The 19329-nt window shown below is 47.6% G+C and overlaps 1 protein-coding gene across 1 annotated transcript; it reads right to left on the minus strand.

The window, feature by feature from the left end:
* Window positions 1-8364: 8364 nt before the first annotated feature.
* Window positions 8365-9321, minus strand: LOC128847339 (olfactory receptor 14A16-like). Its single transcript, XM_054046731.1, has one exon. It carries the CDS (start codon window positions 9319-9321, stop codon window positions 8365-8367), a length of 957 nt encoding a protein of 318 aa, XP_053902706.1.
* Between the last annotated feature and the right edge of the window lie 10008 nt (window positions 9322-19329).

Raw genomic sequence — 19329 nt, forward strand, 5'->3', positions numbered from 1 at the left:
AAAAAATGTCTTTTGTAGGTATATTATAGAATCACAGAACTATAGAAATGTTAGGCTGAAAAGGACCTTGAGAAGCTGAGGTAGGACCTAGTAAATCTAGACCAGCACTGACAGTTGCTTGTCTAACCTGTTTTCCAAAAAATCGCCAATGATGGGGATTCCACAAGCTCCCTTGGCAGCCTATTCCATTGATGGAACCTGTGGTTCAAACCCCCTAGGGACCTTTAAAATTCTAAACTAAAGCCTGTTTTCAGTTTCTTGTTTCTTTGTTCCTTAATTGAGAATCCTGGAGAACTAAATCCTTCTTTTCACCTACAAAGCAAGTGAAATTCTCCAAGGCAGTGTGCCTGACACCTAACCAAGAGGTGTCATGTCTAGGGAGAAGACAGGAGGTTGGTCTAAGACCAGAACTGAGATTTTCTAAGAGGCCTAAGGAGTTAAACACAAGTTCCCAAAGACTCCTTTAAGTCCATTAGGCCCTACTCCAGATGCTGGAATTGGATGACACAGGATGGGTCACTCAATAATTGTCCTGTTCTGTTCATTCTCTCTGAAGGATCTGACTTTGACCACTGTGTGAAGACAGGATATTTATATAGGTGTAAATTTATAGTAACTCCATTGACCTGAGTGCAGTTTTTCTAGATATTTACCAGTGTAAATACCTCAGTGTGCATAAACGGATTGCACGTTATGTTCTCATGGAGACAATAATGTCAAGAGTTGATTATGTTTATAAAGAAACACAGAATGAGATGATGGTCCTGGGAGAAAGATGGCCCTTTAATTTTTTGGAGAATAGCCTTGACCCAATCATATCTACTCAGTGCCTTTGGGACAGAATGCAGGAGATCCAGTTTGTTGGAACTTATTCCTGGTAGAGGAGATTTCTAGGAAGCCACGCAGAAGCTCTTTGGGAGTGCTAAGCATGGTGGGTAGCTGGACATTCATTTTGTTTTAAGCTGGATAATCCCCTTTCTGTGTGGTTTGTCCCCAGTCTGGTACTGAGACAAAACCAGATATGGTTTTGTCCAGTATCACGGATGAGGGATGCATGCAAGGTCACACTGGCAGGCAGGACCATGAGGTAGGGGAGGGGCCACAGCTTTCCCAGAAGTACCACAATGTCCGGTTTGGCGTTGCTTTCTAGAAATAATAAACCCCATCATGCTTTATGGAAATATGCTTATGAGTATAAATATGACATGACTGGAATAGGTTTTATGTTAGAGGTGCCATTTAACATATCTCTGCAAAGGTTATGATCTACTGGATATATTCATCCTATTTACATGCATATATCTTTTTGTATTCGAAGTTATGATACCTGAAAGAAACTGGAACAAAGGACAGTAACCACAGGGGTGTGAGTAATTGCTGGACCCAGACTAGAAGGAGGCTAGACTGTAAAAGAAGCTTACTGGAACATCTCTGATTGTGAGATTTCATCTGGAATCACTTCCTTGCTGTATTAGGCATAGACTTGCGTGTTTTATTTTATTATTCTTGGTAATTCATTTTGTTGTGTCTGTTATTACTTGGAACTACTTAAATCCTACTCTTTGTATTTAATAAAATCACTTTTGACTTATTAATTAACCCAGGGAATGTATTAATACCTGGGGGGAGGGGCAAACAGCTGTGCATATCTATCTATCAACGTTATAGAGGGTGAACAATTTATGAGTTTATCCTGTATAAACTTTATGCAGGGTTGTAGTGAGGCCCTATTGGTATCAACTGGGAGGTGGGCGGGCTTATCCGCCCACTTCTAAAGACCCCTCCCTGAGCCTAGTGGGAGGGACCACTGGACCCAGGAACCAAGTAATTTCTTGGGACAACTAATGAGAAAACAGGGAGTGAGGTGACGGTTAAAGTTTCAAAATCAGGGTACCAGATGCGGACACCAATCAGAGAACCCCGGAGAGCGCCCACTGCTCTTCAAAGGTGGCAAAGGAGCCAGTGGTCGCTGCCCAGTGAAACTCTGCCCGGAGATGTGAGACTAGGGAGGTACGGAAATAGGCCCCACAGTCGCAGAGCACCTCCTCGTCCAACATCCTCTCCCTGGTATTATAGATGGTGAGTTTGGCTAAAACCAGGAAGAGGTTGACGAGGAGGTCTCGGATAGGGTGTGCATAAATGAACAGGTGTGGGGAAAAGTGCAGCCAGAACCTCAACAAGAGGTTCTGGAGGAGCCGGAACAGGGACTGCAACCTGATGCACTCGAGGTAGGCATGCGTCAGGGTCTCCCTCATGCCGCAGAATGGGCAGGCCTCGGGAATAGGGGTGAACCACGCCAGGTACACACCCGTGCTCAGGGCTCCGTGAAGGAGCCGCCAACCAATGTCCCCGGCGGGTCTTGGGACCAAGGTGGAATAAAGGCTGGCCCACCGGGGCTCCTCACCCTCCACAGGTAGCAGGTAATCCCGCCATTTAGTGTCAGGGCAGGACGCGAGGGTGAGGAGATGCAACATGTGGAGCACGAGCATGTACAGGTGGTCTCTGGGCACGATTCGAAACCGGACCGGCTGCAGAGCATGCAGCTGGCTCGGATTATGGGAGCGGGGTAGCCGGGGGGGGCTTGCGGAACAGGGGCCCAATAAAAAGGTCCGGAGGGCCCGGGGTGAGGGGTGGGCGGGGAGCGCCCTCTCGCAGGGCCCGCCACAGGAAGCTGAGAGAAGGGGGCGACAATGCAGCGCCCACCTCCTGGAGTACACGCAGAGGTGTCACAAGGGTGGAGAGCCCCATGCGCCAGCCAAGCGCACGGGGATCCACCCAGTCCCCCCTGGCGTAGTCCAGGAGGTCTCCGACCTTGGTGGTTTCTGCCAGGACCAACCTCCAGCTCACCGAGGGCGACTCCGCCACCTGCACATGGAGATCGGGGTTGTGCAGCAGGGGCTCCATGAGGAGGTCCGCCCCCTCGGTGACCACAATGGACCTGATCACAGAAAAAAGCTTCCAGGTCCGGAGGAGGTCCTGGTAGAAGACCAGCAGCTCCCAGATGTCTCGCGGAAGACGTCTCGGGTGAAGAAAAAGGAACTGCCGGTCGTATCGGAGCCCTCGGAGGCGGCGGAGGAAGGTGTGCGCTAACGTGCTCCATGCCAGACTACCTGCACCATAAAGGAGCCTCTGCAGGGCCTGGAGGCGGAAGACATGGACCTGGCTATGAAGGCAGACCAGGCCCTGTCCTCCCTCCTCCAGGGGAAGACTCAGAACCCCTGCAGAGACCCAGTGCAGTCCCAGCCAGAAAAACTCCAGGGCCGTCCTCTGGAGCCTTGCCAGGAGCTGATTCAGCACCAGCGCCCTCCCTCGCAGGGAGACACACCGGAGCAGTCCTGTCCATTTCTGCAGCCGCTCACCCACCCAGACCTCCAAATCCTGCCAGTTCTCCGGCGGAGAAGGATGCGTGGTAGAAAGGTAAACGCCAAGATAGAGCAGCGGACCCGCGCTCCACCGAATGGCTTGAAGCGTGGGTGGGAGGGAGCTCGCCTGCCACCTATCCCCGACCACCAGGCCAGAGCTCTTGACCCAGTTGACCCGGGTGAAGGAGGCCGCTGAGTAAACGGCCTGGCAGGCCTCCACCCGCACCAGGTCCCCCGGGTCCTGAACCATGAGGAGCACGTCGTCGGCGTACGCTGACAGGACCAGCCGCAGCTCCGGCTCCCGAAGCGTCAACCCCGCCAACCTCTGACGGAGGAGGAAGAGGAAGGGCTCGATCGCCAGAGTGTACAGCTGGCCCAAGAGGGAGCACCCCTGCCGTACTCCCGCCCAAAGCTGACTGGCTCGGTCAGGGTCCAGTTGAGCCTGACCAGACACTCTGCCTCAGCGTACAGCACCTGGAGAAAACCCACAAACTGGGGCCCGAAGCAGAATGCCCGCAGAGTGCCCAGGAGATACCCGTGGTCCATCCTGTCAAACGCCTTCTCCTGTTCCAGGGACAGGAGGGCGAATGACAGACCATCCCTAAGCCCCAGCTCTAATAGGTCCCGGACCAAGTACAGGTTATTAAAGATGCTCCGGCCCGGGACGGTGTAGGTCTGGTCAGTATGGACCATATCCGCCAGCACGGACCCCAGCTGCAGTGAGATGGCCTTCGCTACGACCTTATAGTCCGTGCTGAGGAGTGAGACGGGATGCCAGTTCTGTAAATCGCGGAGGTCCCCCTTCTTCGGCAACAGGGCGAGCATGGCTCGCCTGCACGAGAGAGGGAGGACCCCGCTTTGCAAGGACTCGGCCCAGATGGTGACGAGGTCTGGGCCGAGGACATCCCAGAACACGTGGTAGAACTCCACGGTCAGCCCATCCATGCCCGGAGATTTGTTGGTGGGCATGAGACGGAGGTCTTCCGAGAACTTGGCCAGAGAGAGAGGCAGCTCCAGCCGGTCTCGGTCACCCACGCTGACCGTAGGAAGCTCGGTCCAGAGCACCCTGCGGGCCTCGGCTTCGGTCGTATCCGGGGAGAAAAGAGTGGCATAGAAGGCCCTGGCCCTTCCACGCATCTCCTCCGGATCCGTGAGGGGGAAGCCATCCTCCGCCAGGAGGCAGGTGACATGCTTTTTGGCCCCCCTGTTTTTCTCCAGGGCGTAGAAGAAGCGGGAGCTGCGATCCATCTCCCGAAGGAGATGGATGTGGGATCGAACGAACGCGCCTCGGGCCCAGTGGTCTTCCAGGGCCTGGAGCTCCTCCCGCTTCTCCCGGTATGCCGCGCAGAGGGGTGGATCCTCAGGGCCGGAGACCAGACGCCTCTCTAGCTCTAAGACCTCCCGCTCCAACTGCCCTATCAACGCATCCCTCCGCCGGCTGGCGCCCCGGGCGTAGTTCCGGCAGAAGAGCTGTGCGTGGACCTTCCCCACGTCCCACCACCGCCGCGCCAAGGGAAAGGCACGCCGCTGCCCCCACCAGGCCAGCCAGAACTCCTGGAAGCACGCCACGAAGCCCACATCCTCCAGCAAACTATTATTAAAATGCCAATAGGCCAGAACTCAGAGAGGCCGTCACGGTCACCAGATGGTGATCCATGAATGGGGCCGGCCGGACGCCAGAGGCATGGGCCCGGGCCAGATGAAAACATGACAGATAGATACGGTCCAACCGGGAGTGGCGCGACCGGTCCTCCTCCACCCGGACATAGGTGAAGGTGGTGTCGTCGTCCGGGTGGTGGTCGCGCCAGACGTCCACCAGGGAGTGATGGGCCACAATCTCCCTGAGGACGCCCGCGGCTGCCTGGGAAGTCTCAAGCCCTGAGCGGTCCCAGTCCTCGAGGGTGGTGTTGAAGTCCCCGCCCAGGACCAGGCACTCGTGAGGATCCAGAGTGCCGAGGAAGGCTGCCGCCTGACGGTAAGAAGGCACTCGTTCCGGGACCGTGTTCGGGGCATAGAGGTTGACCAAGTTAAGAAGCAGCCCCTCCACACAGGCACGGATGTGCAGCAGGCGGCCCGGCACAACCTCGGCGACCCCCAGCACCTCGGGCCGTAGCTCGGGGGAGAACAGGGTGGCCACCCCAGCCGAATGGGCGCTGATGTGGCTAAAATAAACCCCGTCTCCCCACTCCAGCCGCCAGCTAGCCTCGACGGCTGGAGCCGTGTGGGTCTCCTGCAGGAAGATCACAGAGTATCCCCCCTCCCAAAGGAAGGAGAGCACCTGGCTCCTGCGGAGACCCACCCTACAACTCCGGGTGTTTAATGATGCAAATATGGTGACAGTCATAGCGAGGGCTGGGACAGATCCTCACAGGCGGGGGGATCAACGGCCTCCAGCGGGCCCCGCAAGATCCCGGTCTCCACTCCAAAGGTCAAAAGGGAGTCGCGGAACTTGCGGGCCTGCCGATAGGTGCTGGACCCCCCAGAGGACAACACTATGACCCAAGTACTACCCGAGGGGGAGTCTGGAAGTAGCCCAAGGGCAGCCGACCCTAGTCTGGCTGCAGCACTGCCAGAGCCCATGTCAGTGTGTTGCAGCCAGGATCCCCACTGACTATGCAGCGGGTCTTCTGCCGCTGCTAGGGCCCTGGGCTGGGAGTGGGAGTGGGAGTGGAGTGGGAGGGTCTGTGTCCCCCCTGCCACCCAACTCGTGGGTGGCAGTCTCCCCCTCTCCCAGGCCTGAGGAGGCTTGTGCCTAGTGCTATTGTTTGTACTATTACTGCTCAGCCCTGCTTGAGGGACTGAGCTCCTAACTCAGCATTGTAGCCCCGCCCTGACCTAGAGCCTGGGCTCCCTACTGTGTATACTGTTGTTGCTCAGCCTTGCCTTGGGGTCTGAGCCCTGACTCTGCATTGCCCTGCCCTCACCTAGGGCCTGGGCCTACTATTGAATGTACTGCTCCTGCTCAGCCCTGCCTGAGGGTCTGAGCCCCTGACTCATTGTTGCCCGCCCTGACTCGGGCCTGGGCTTACATTGTTTATTTCAGTTACCGCAAGGGCTGCCGAGCAAGACCCCCGCGGACAGACAAATTCCCCGAACAATAACTCTCTGTAGTGAGCCGGTGTGGCTCCCCACCACCCCGGAGAGGGTCGAGCCCCGGTTAACCCTTGTACAAGGGTAAAACTGATTTATTTGGGGTTTGGACCCCATTCGGAGTAGGGGACCTGAGTGTTGGAGACAGGAACACTTCTTAAGCTGTTTTCAGATAAGCCTGCAGCTTTTGGCGGATGTGGTTCAGACCTGGGTCTGTGTTTGTACCAGGCTAGCATGTCGGGCTCAAACCAGGCAAGGCACTAAAGTCCCAAGCTGGCAGGGAAGACAGGCTCAGAAGTAGTCCAGGCACAACAGGTGGCAGTTCCCAAGGGGGTTTCTGTGATCGAACCCGTCAGATCCGGTATTCTGGGAATGCCTCAGTGGCCAACCTAGTTGAGGGAAGAGCTGGGAGACATTTTTCTAAGATATTGTCAGACTGTTTAACTCATCTAAAAACATAGCAGCATTTGTCACGAACAGGTTGAGGAAACCATTTCCCAATGACAAGTTACTTTGACCAGCTCTACCAACCTGAGCTGAGAGCAACACACACACACCCCTGCCAATGCCATGCATCTTTGGTCTCCAGGGTGCAGAGGAACTAGGAATGGGCATGTCTGAGATGATCCAGGAATAAACCTGATAATAGGAGAGACTGAGGGGCACCAGAGCCTGAGGCCCCCTTAATGGCAGGGAAATGATTGAAATACACCCAGAAAATCCTGGCAAGTGATCTGCACCACACGTTTCTGAGGAAAGTGACCACCCACAATGTCCCTGACAATCTGACCAGGGGGGGAATTCCTTCCTGACCCCCACAGGTTGATCAGTTAAACCCTAAGCATGTGGGCAAGAACCAGCCAGCAAATAACCAAAGAAAGAGAGAATGGCTCGGTGTACTCTCAGAGCCCTGGCACATCCCGACCAATGTCCCATCTCCAGCCCGGGCTGCCCAATGCTTCAGAGATTTAAAAAAAAAAAACTCCCAGAATACACTGGGTCGAGGGGAGGAATCCCTTCCTGACCCCTGCCAGGGGCCAGAGGAGACCCTGAAGCATGAGCTTTTGGGAACATAAGACATACGCCACAACTGAGCCCCAGGGCTGATGAGCCCTACCTGCCACCATCACAAGCAGGCCCATCATACAATCCCACTCAGACATGTGTCCAGCTCTATCTTCAAACTAATTCAGTCATTTTTCCCCCCAGAACTCCTATTGTGAGGCTGCTCAAGAACCTCGCCCTGCTGGTGGTTAGAAACCTCCCTGTAATTTCTAGCCAGTCTCTCCATCTCCCACACACATGTACATGTGAGCTAACACAGTCTGGCCTTTTGTCCCCCACCTAGTGGTTAGGCCATGAATGGTGGTTTATAAGACAATGGGCCCAGTCCCCAGCCGGTGGCAAAGGATATACTGCTCCATTGGAGGCAGTAGGTCAGCTCCACAGATGCTGCAATTTGATTTTGTGCCACCAAAGTCAATGGAACTACACTGATGTGTTGAGGATCTATCCCAAATGTCTTCTCTCACCTACCCCAGTCTTACACCAGTCTGACTCCTCTGGTTCCAATGAAGCCACTCCCTGATTTATACACACAAGCAAGACAACTCCCATATTCTTTTCAGTGGCCATGGAACAAGCGCAAGTGGCCAAGCATTGTAACGGGTATTGTTTTGGCACAGAATGAAAGTCTGATTCCTCTCATGCACACAATTTACACCCATTTACTCCACAACTGGACCAGATTTTCTACTGGTGTAAATCACCCCAGCGGCAGTGACATCAGCGGAGTTAATCTAGATTTGCATTGGTGCAACTAGGTCAAAATCAGACGTGTTTGTGTGCAATCTGTGTGGTTATGAAAATAACTGACATTAATGAATACCTAAAGGTACTACATAAGCAAACTTTAATTAGAGAAAGACAGAAAATTAATTCTTGGTGAATTCCTATACCCAGTCAGTCTCCTCAGAGCAGCTTTGATCTCTTTGTTCCTCATGCTGTAGATAACTGGATTAACGATTGGTGGCAATACAGAATAAAGAACAGACGCCACAAGATCCAGAGCAGATGGGGAGCTGGAGGTGGGTTTCAGGTAAGCAAAGGAGGCAGTGCAAACAAACAAGGAGACCACAGTGAGGTGAGGAAGGCAGGTGGAGAAGGCTTTATGTCGTCCCTGCTCAGAGGGGATTCTGAGCACTGATTTGAAGAGCTGAACATATGACACAATCATAAAAACAAAGCAGCCTAAGACTAAACATACACCAAATGCAAGAACCCAACCTTCACTCAGATAGGAGTCAGAGCACATGAGCTTCAGTAGCTGGGGGATTTCACAGAAGAACTGATCCACCATGTTGCCTCCACAGAAGGTCAATGCAAACGTGTTCCCGGTGTGTAGTACAGAGTTGAGAATCCCACTGATCCAGGCACCAGCTGCCATTTGGACACAAGCTCTGCTGTTCATCATTGTGTCATAGTGCAGTGGTTGGCAGATGGCAACATATCGGTCATACGCCATGACAATGAGGAGGGAAAAATCCGCTGTCACAAAGAAGACTAGGAAAAAGACTTGGGCAACACATCCAGCATAGGAAATGGACCTGGTGTTCATGAGGGAGTTGGCCATGGATTTGGGGACAGTGACAGAGATGGAGCCAAGGTCTAGGATGGACAGATTCATCAGGAAGAAGTACATGGGGGTGTGAAGGTGTTCGTCAAAGGCGATGGCCATGAAGATAAGAAGATTCCCCACCAGGGCTGCCAAGTACATCACTAGAAACCCCACAAAGTGCCAAATCTGCAGCTCCCGAACATCAGAGAATCCCAGGAGAAGGAACTCGGTCACGGTGGTTCGGTTGGACATTTTCTTTCTCAGGACATCATATGATGGTTGCAGAGGGAGGGACAAGAGCAAGGGCCAGGATTAGATCAGTAAAATAACTCTCCTTTTGTGAAAACCACCTTAATTTCCTTGAGTCAGACCCTTAGCTTCTGAAGATTGAAGTAATATGGGAATGAGAATGGGGGAAACAGTCCCACTGATTCCAACTGAGTTACTCCTGATTTTCACTGGGGTGAGAGAAAGTAGAATCAGCTCAATAGACTCCAGTGCAGTTACTCCTAATTTACACCTGGGTGATGGAGAGGAGAATTAGGAAAAATTGCTTTTGAGGTATTTGTATACCTCTGTCACCCAGAGGTGGGGGAACAATGTATAATGGTGTATAAATACAGTTCAGGAGTCCTGATGCCTCGTCCCCCCTTCTAGCCGAATTTCCACCCTCATTGCGAGAGACAAATGTTCCGGCTCCCCTCCTGCTTCTCTATCCACTCAGCTAAACTCCCTCCCAGAGCTTGGAAGAGAAACCAGGAGTGCTGACTCCCATTTCGCTCCCTGCTCTAACCCACTAAATCCAACACCCCTCCCGGAGCTGGAAATACAGGCCAAGAGTTCTGGCTTTACTCACTGGACTCAGCTCCCTCCCAGAGGTGTCATGACTCATAGTTCCCTCCTCTAGCGTGTACATTAGACTGCCCTCAGCCTCTGTCCCAGTGACTCTCCATTGCCAACAGGAATGATTGCTGTGAGTGACAATGGAGAGTCATTGGGACAGCGAACGCAAGTGAGATTGATTCTCCAGCGTGGTACTTGCTGTCTGGTAGAGCCAAGTTCAAGTCCCTGCCCCAATGACTATTTAATTATTGATACAAAGTGGAGCAGCTTCAACAGGAGAGACTGAGACAGTCTCATTTCAGAACAGCCCATAGCCTAGCGGCTCAGGCACCCTCCTGTAAATTGGGAATTCAAATCCCTTCTCTTCATCAGTCAGAGGGAGGGATTAAATCTGAGTTTGTCACAGTCCATACGAGTACCCAAACCACTCAGCTTTAAGTTATGAGGGGTGCCAGTCTCACAGTCTTTATGAGAGACAGAAATAGAACCCCCCAGTTCTGGCTCCTCTACACACTGGACTGAATTTCCTCCCAGAGCCACATTTAAAACTCAGGAGTCCTGGCTCTCAGTCCTTACTACTCTTACCCTCTTGACCCCACTCCCTTTCCAGAGCTGGGGATTCAATCCAGGGTCCTCGTCCTCACTACTGCTAACCCACTTGACTCAACTACCTTTGCAGCAATCTAATAGACAAATGAAACAATAAACTGAGAACTAGACACAAACTGATGCTAGATAGATAGATAGATAGTTTGATAGATCTAACAACAAACTAACAGAGAGACAAGTAAGAAAAGATACAGAGAGTGAGAGAGAAAAACAGAATGAACCCAACCTAACAGGTATATAGAAAATTATAAACAAACTAATATAGAGAGAAAAGTATAAACAGACAGATAGACAGAAATAACAAGAAACTAATGTATACAGAGAGAAAAGCAACAACAAGTCAATAGTGTTTGTTACAATTTTTGGACAATTTTAATGTAAACCCTCCATCCATTCTCAAATATACGTGTGTCAATTTGATCAATTCCCCCACTCCCAATAGAATGAAACTGAGGCACGAATATTCTGCTCCCTCTTTCCTAAGGTAAATGCTTTGGACTGCCTGAGTTTCTCATGCCCAAATTGAGGTAAGAGTAAAAATATGAAAAAAAAAAATCTATTGGCACTTACGATTTCTTCCTTAAAATGCCACTCTGTAACTCACAAATATATTTCATTGCAAGAGCAAACTTACGGTGCCAGTGTGTGTGGAATCCTCCCAGACTGAGATGTCTTTTCTCCTCCATCTACAGACTGCAATTGGTTACCCCTCTCTCTCTCCAGCCCCATGCACACCCCTCTATCGTTCTATCTCTCTATCTAATGCCCCTATCACTGTATTATGAGAGGCTGTTCCCCCCATACTGAGGCTGAGCTGCTGCAAATACACTGAGATCTGTGCTCTCTGCAGATGAACTGTGTGTCAAAAACGTTGGTGCTGCGGGAAGGTGATTTATCCATTTATGTTTCCTACGGGTTTGTCGGACTCACTCCCTGGAGCCCTCAAGGGCTCAGAGGCAAGAATTAATTTTCTTGCCCTCTAGTTCCCTGGAGAGTTTTCAGAAACTAAAATAATCACAATTAAAACAAGGCAGCAGGATCTAGAGGAAAGATTGTGAGGCAAACACTAAGGGCACACAGGACTGTACTCCAGACATCTGGCAACAATTCCTAGCCCTGCCGCTGACCTGCTGTGTTACCTTGGGAAAGTCATTCCCTAGGGCTGTCTTTCTCCTCCCACCCTTTGCCTGTCTTTTCTACTGTAAGCTCTTTGGGGTGGAGACTGTGTCTTACATAATATAATGGGCCTCTTATATCACGTGCAACTATCAGATAATTAATTAATTATTAAAAAGCTAAGGGTCAAGGTGTCCTGAGATCTGATCCCAACTATTCCCCTGACTTTGTTCAGTCTCTTCACCGCTCCATTCCTCAGTTTGTCATCTGTCCAATGGGAATAATAGTTACTTGGAGGATAATTCATAATGAGTGGTGATGATTGGGGGAAGTCGTTTTCGGTATTATGAAAACCTGGAAATGGAATACATTTTTGTATATTTTTTCAGGTTTGGATGGGAAAGTTTTCAATATCAGAAATCTTTTCCCAAATCTATAAAATGTTTACCATAAACTTGCATTTTTACTAGAGAAGATTATTGACAACCAAACACTTTTCAGACTCCAGTTTCATTTCTTTGCCCACCCTCATCCAAAAGCAATATTATGGGATGTTCCCAGAATCAGACCTGTTTGTGTTCAAGCTGTGTGGTCATGGAAATAATTGACATTAATGAACATATACTAAGGCTAGGTCTACACTATAGGGGCGGGGTGGGTGGGTCGACCTAAGATACACAACTTCAGCTACGCGAATAGCGTATAGCTGAAGGCGGCGATTTTAGGTCAATTCACCTGCCCGTGAGGACGGTGGTGAGTCGACCGCTGCTGCTCCCCCATCAACTCCACTTCCGCCTCTTGCTGCGGTGGAGTTCCGGAGTCCACGGCAGAGCGATCGGGGATCAACTTTATCATGTCTACACTAGACACGATAAATCGATCCTCGATAGATCGATCGCTACCCGCTGATCCGGCGGGTAGTTAAGATGTACACTAAGTAAGCCAACTTTTATTAGAGAAAGACAGAAAATTAATTCTTGGTGAATTACCTACATTCAGTCAGTCTCCTCAGGGCAGCTTTCATCTCCTTGTTCCTCAAACTCCATTCCTCAGTTTGTCATCCATCCAATGAGGTTAATAATTACAACTTGGAGGATAATTCATAATTAGTGGAGATGCTCAAAAATATCTTCCTGTCAAAACAGCTTTTTTAAGAAAAATTGCTTGTTCTTGAAAATAATTTTGGTGTGGAAAAAAATCATTTAGAACTCATTTTTCTATAGGTTTTTGTTTGTTCGTGGGGGGAAGCTGTTTTTGGTTCTGTTTTTATAAAAACCTGGAGATGGAAAACTTTTTTGTATATTTATTCAGGTTATTGGGGAAAAGTTTTCAAAATCAGAAATCTTTTCCCAAAACTAGAACATATTTACGATAAAGTGGCATGGTACTAGAGAAAGTTATTGAAAACCAAACACTTTTCAGTCTCCAGTTTCATTTTTTTGCCCACCCCCCATCCAAAATCAATATTATAGTATGTTTGTATGAAAACAAAACAATGACATTTCCCACAAAAATATAATTTTCATTTTTGACCAGTTTTAATACTGAGTAATTAAAACTAAATTAAATGCACATGAGTTGATGTGGGTGCAACATTCACCGCAATTTTATTTGACAACATCTGCTTATCATAGGAACTGTCTAACTGGGTCAGACATTTTGACCAGCCAGTCCAGTATTCTGTCCCTGACAGTGGCCAGTACCACCTGATTCAGAGGAAAGTCTACAAGGTGCTATAGAGGAGAATTCTTGAATGACCTGCCCTTGGTGGAGTCTCATCATCATCAGCTAGTGAATGGTCTATGGCGTGAGGAAGGTGAGTTTCTACCATTCATATTGTTTTATCTATTACAAAGTAACTGTATGCTCTCATTATCCAGATAAACTGGAATATTCAAAGGAACCTACTGGATTTGTGTGTCTAAATCCCATTGGCTTTCAACAGGAGAGGAGTACCCAGCTCCATTAATCTTCTTTGAATGTCTCACTTAGTTTATTATTAATTACTTATTTTGTAGATTCCATCACTGACAACTTTCAAATCAAGATTGGATGTTTTTCTAAAGGATCTGCTCTAGGGGATGTTCTCTGGGCTTGGTTATACAGGAAGCCAGACTAGACCGTCACTATGGCCCCTTCTGGCCTTGGAATCTATTAATCTAATTCCAACTCCACCAAAATTGGAGACAAAATTCTCTAAAAACCTTACAAAATGGTAGATTTAAAAAAAATCTCAATTTCTATGAATTATTTAAAGAAAGTTTGAATTGTTTTAAGGGAGTAAGAGGATTCTGATCCTCTCCCCCGGTTTTCGACCAGATCTATTAAAATTAATTCTGTAAGATTTTAGCTGAATTAGGCAACATTTCAGAGTAATTTTTGGGGAAAAGTTTTCAATATCAGAAATCTTTTTTCAAATCTAGAAAATATTTACCATAAACTTGCATTTTTACTAGAGAAGGTTATTGAAAACCAAACACTTTTCAGGGTCAAGTTTTATTTTTTTGCCCACCCCTCATCCAAAAGCAATATTATGGGATGTTTCTATGAAAACAAAAAAATGACATTTCCCACAAAAATATATTTTTTATTGTTGACCAGCTTTAATAATGAGTAATTAAACTAAATTAAATGCATTTGAGTTGACCTGGGTGCAATATTCTGCTTGTCATAGGAACTGTCTAACTGGGTAACACATATGGATCATCCAGTCCTGTATTCTGTCCCTGACAGTGGCCAGTACCACCTGATTCAGAGGAAAGTCTAAGAGGCCCTATAGAGGACAATTCTCAAATAACCTGCCCATGGCGGAGTCTTATCATCATCAGCTAGTGAATGCTCTATGGCGTGAGGAATGTGAGTATCATACAGTGCCCAGCTCCATTAATCCACTTTGAATATCTCGCTTAGTTTGTTATTAATTGATTATTTTGTAGATTCCATCATTGACAACTTTCAAATCAGGATTGGATGTTTTTCTAAAGGATCTTCTCTAGGTATTATCTTGGGGATGTTCTCTGGGCTGGGTTATACAGGAGGTCAGACTAGACAGTCACTATGGTCCCTTCTGGCCTTGGACTCTGTAAATCGAATTTGAACTCCCCCAAAACTGGGAATAAATTTTCTCCAAAAACCTCACAAAATGGTAGAATGCTGAAATAGGCAACACCTCAGAGTAACACAACACCACCTCTCTCTTGGTGATGTAGGATATTTTGTGTTCATGGTGGGGCCAACATGATCAGTGATGGGATTTTCAAGATTGCCCATAGATATTTGGCCACCAAAATTCCAATTAATTTTAATGGGAATTGGGCATCCCAGTCCCCTAGGTGAAAATCTCCACGCATAGTTTTATGATCAAAACCTGCAACTCTTTTCTGGTAGTATTTTTAAGGCCATTATTCAATATTTTTATTAATGGCTTGTATAATGGAGGAGAGAATATGCTTATAAAACTTGCAGATGACACCAAGCTGGGAGGGGTTGCAAACACTTTGGAGGACAGGATGAGAATTCAAAATGACCTTGACAAATTGGAGAATTGGTCTAAAATCAACAAGAGGAAATTCAATAAAGATAAGTGCAAAGTTCTTCTCTTACCAAGGAAAAATCAAATGTACAACTACAAACTGGGGAATCACTAGCTAGGTGGTGGCATTGCTGAAAAGGATCTCGGGGCTAGAGTGGATCACAAATTGAATATGAGTCAACAATGTGATGTAGTTGCAAAAAAGGTTGATATCATTTGGGGTGTATTAAAAAGAGTGTCGTATGTAAGACACGGGATGTAATTGTCCCACTCTACTTGGCACTGGTGAGGCCTCAGCTGGAGTATTGTTTCCGGCTTCGGGTGCCACACCTTAAGGTAGATGTGGACAGATTGGAGACAGTTCACAGGAGACCAACAAAAATAATCAAAGGTTTAGATAACCTTACCTATGAGGAACAGTTAAAAAAACAGGAATGCTGAGGAATGGGGTTTGATCTGGAAAAGAGGACCAGCAACCTCAGTCTGTAGCATAATACAAGAGTTTTTTATTAAAAATACTGTTTCAATGGTACCTCACACAGCCAGGTTAAAAATATATATATACAGATTAAATGGGGATAAATATTAGAATAATTGTGGTGAAGGAGGAGATTTGATGCATTGGGCATGTCCCGTCATTAGAGAGTATTGGAAGCAATCTGTAGCAAAATGACCCAATTATGGATATTTATTATCTAATAACCTTTTGGTGATCCTCTGGGGGCTTCCTGGTGGAAATGGTCACACAAAAGGAAATGAAAAATTAACCTCTGATCTGCTAGTAACTGCTCAGCTATTAGTAACCCCTCAATGGGAAAAGAAATATAGTCCAACCATGGAGGAATGCTTCAAAACAATATGGGAGGTTGGTTATGGAAAAATTAACACAACAATTACATATACAGCAAAATGGACAGAGGTCTGAATTATATCCATCACTCTGACATTTGAGGAATGTTTAGGGATGCTTTCATTTCTCCTACATGAGAGTTTTTATTTATATTGCCCTCGGAACACACCCAATATTATTATTACCTATCTTTGGTGGAAAAGTGGCAGCTTTGCAACATCTGCACAGGGCCTGCCTTCTCTTAGAGTGAAGCCAAAGCAGTGTGGTGGCTTATTTTTCTTACCACCGTAGAGATGTTTTGGGGTCAGATGCACGTTGTGAATGATAGGAATAATCATACCTTGTATTGGCTCCAGGTCCTTATTTCTGGGTAGCATTTTTGCCTTTCTCTAAGGTACGTCACAGAAGACAATTGGGTTTGGAATATCTGCAGCTGATGTATTGATCTATGGTTATAAATTGCTGAACAAGCCTATTTAGGAGCCAAATTTTGAGTTACTTATCAGTATTTAATCAAGCAAGACTCTGGTTGGGTCAGACATGGATCTCAGTAGCACCAGAGTAAAGATGAAGTCTTTGGATTCATCTTGAGATCAGAATTTCCTCCACTGTGAGTTTTGCCTATCTATCCTGATATGGAGGACAGGTGGACTTGGAGGAGATCAAGAGGACCACAACCCAGACCTCCTACTCTAGCACCATATCTGGTGTGCAATAATGCTGGCAGATTCAGCAGATGTCAATGTTGTTCATAAAGAGAGATCACAGGCTCAGTTCAGTGGCAAAGGTGCTCAGCCAGGTTTATTGTCAGCAAAGCACGGTACTAGCGCCCTGTTCAACAGGTCTCAGGGGCACTAACACATGTATGCCCATGACAAGGTAAAGGCTCAGTCAACAAAATAGGATCCTGTGCCCTTGGCCGATACAAAGATGCCCCCACCATGACTTTTATACATTCATAGATTCAAATTACATATTACACTCCAGACGTTGTTACTTACCAGCCCTACACCTTGTACCTGCTGGGTCAAAAAGAACTTCCTCACCCATTATCCTGTCCCCCCCTCCTTATTTTTCGAGGGATCGGTGTGCTCCTGTATCACCTCTTGGGAATTTGTTTACAAAGTTATTTGAGAACTCTGGGTGTTCTTGTACCATCCTCTCCGATCAGGAATGTGCTTACTTGGTTAGTCAATACTTGGTGGGTTACTATTCTGCCAAGGTCAGGCCTAGTTTGGTTTCCAGTCTTTGGTTCATACTGTTAGTTATGCCTAGGGCTCCAGCAAGGTCTATAGTGACTGCAACTGAACCCTGGCCATTGCCCTTCTACTTCCCTCCACAGCCATCACATGATATACTGATGAAGAATATGTCCAACCAAATAACTGTGACTGAGTTCCTTCTCCTGGAATTCTCTGACATTCGGGAGCTGCAGAATTTTCATTTCATGGTGTTTCTAGTGCTTTACCTGGCTGCCTTGACAGGAAATTTCTCATAATCACAGCCATACCCTCGACCACCATCTTCACACACTCATGTATTTCTTCCTAATGAATCTGTCCGTTCTAGACCTTAGCTCCATCTCCATCATCATCCCAAAGTCCATGGCCAATTCCCTCATCAGCACCAGGGCCATTTCGTACTACGGATGCATCGCCCAAGTCTTTCTCTTCCTTTTCTTCACTACAGCTGAGCTTCGCTTACTGACCATCATGGCGTACTAACGGTACATCGCCATATGCCAACCACTGCACTACAAGTCAATGATGAACATGAGAGCTTGTGACCAAATGGCAGTCAGTATCTCGATCAGTGGGGTTCTCAACTCTGCACTACACACTGGGAACACATTTGCAATAATCTTCTGTGGAGACAATGAGATGGAGCAGTTCTTCTTGCTTGCTATGAGTCATATCTCAGTGAAACTGGAACTATTGACTTTAGTGTGTACTTTGCCTTAAGCTAAGCTACTTTGTTTTTATAATTGTGTCTTATGTTTTGATCTTCAAAAAAGGGCTGAGAATCCCCTCTGAGCGGGGCCAGCATAAAGCCTTCTCCAACTGCCTCCCTCACATCATTGTGGTCTCCGTGTTCGTTTGCACTGCTAGATTTGCCTATATTACACCCACCTCCAGCTCAATCTCAGGTCTGGATCTCATGGTGACTCTTTTTATTCTGTTGTGCCTCCCATGATGAATCCAATCATTTATAGCATGAGGAAAAAGTATATGGAAGCTGCCCTGTGGAAAATGATTGAGTCAAGGCTATTCTCCAAAAAAATAAGATGGCCATCTTTCTCCCACGACCATCGTCACAGTCTGTGTTTCTTTATAAACATAATCAACTCTTGACATTATTGTCTCCATGAGAACATAACGTGCAATCCCTTATGCACACTGAGGTATTTACACTGGTAAATATCTAGAAAAACTGCACTCAGGTGAATGGAGTTACTATAAATTTACACCTATATAAATACCCTGTCTTCACACAGTGGCCAATATCAGATGATTCAGACAGAATGAACAGAACAGGACAATTATTGAGTGACCCCTCATGTGTTGTCCAATTCTAGCATCTGGCAGTCAGAGGCTTAGGGACACCCAGAGCACAGGGTTGCATACCTGACCCTCTTGGTTAATAGCCATTGAGGACCTATCCTCCATGAACTTATCATGTCTATCTACCCCTCCATCTATTGATCGATTCGTCTAAGGCTTTTGTACTGCCACCCATCACCATGGTGTCAGAGCACTTTACACGTAAAATCACTTACCATATCAAATTCACACATGGGGTCTCTGTCTCTTCTCCTTTTTCCAGAGTGGGGAGCAAAAATTTTGCCCCTGCTGCGGCCGCGAGGCCAGAGGACCTCTCTGCCCCTAGTATTGACGCAGGGCTGGAAGACCTGTCAGCCTCCGCCATGGCCATGGGGTTCATGGTGTGAGCCGTTGCCCTGGCGGCAGGGATCTTTTCCTATAATGAACCCCTGGCTTTAAAGAACAAATGGCTTGGATCCCAAGGGGTTCGTTATAGCGAGGATGTACTGTATTTTGTTGGTTGATTGATTTGTTTCTTTGTTCCAGATGTTTTTGGTGAGTGGGGGTTTGGGAGGGCGAGGTATATTTGATTAGATCGAAGTATCCATTTGATGTCATCAAGTATTGGGTACTAACAGATCAGGCCTCGGACCGAGCATGCACCTATCTTCCCCTGGTTCGTGGTTCTCTAGCAGGGACAAGGGCCTCCCTGACTGGCCTTAAGCATCTCTCTCTGAGCAAGCACACACTCCTCTCCTAGGCATATCCCA

This window comes from Malaclemys terrapin, chromosome 13 (genome assembly GCF_027887155.1).
Source record: "Malaclemys terrapin pileata isolate rMalTer1 chromosome 13, rMalTer1.hap1, whole genome shotgun sequence".
Taxonomy (NCBI): domain Eukaryota; kingdom Metazoa; phylum Chordata; order Testudines; family Emydidae; genus Malaclemys; species Malaclemys terrapin.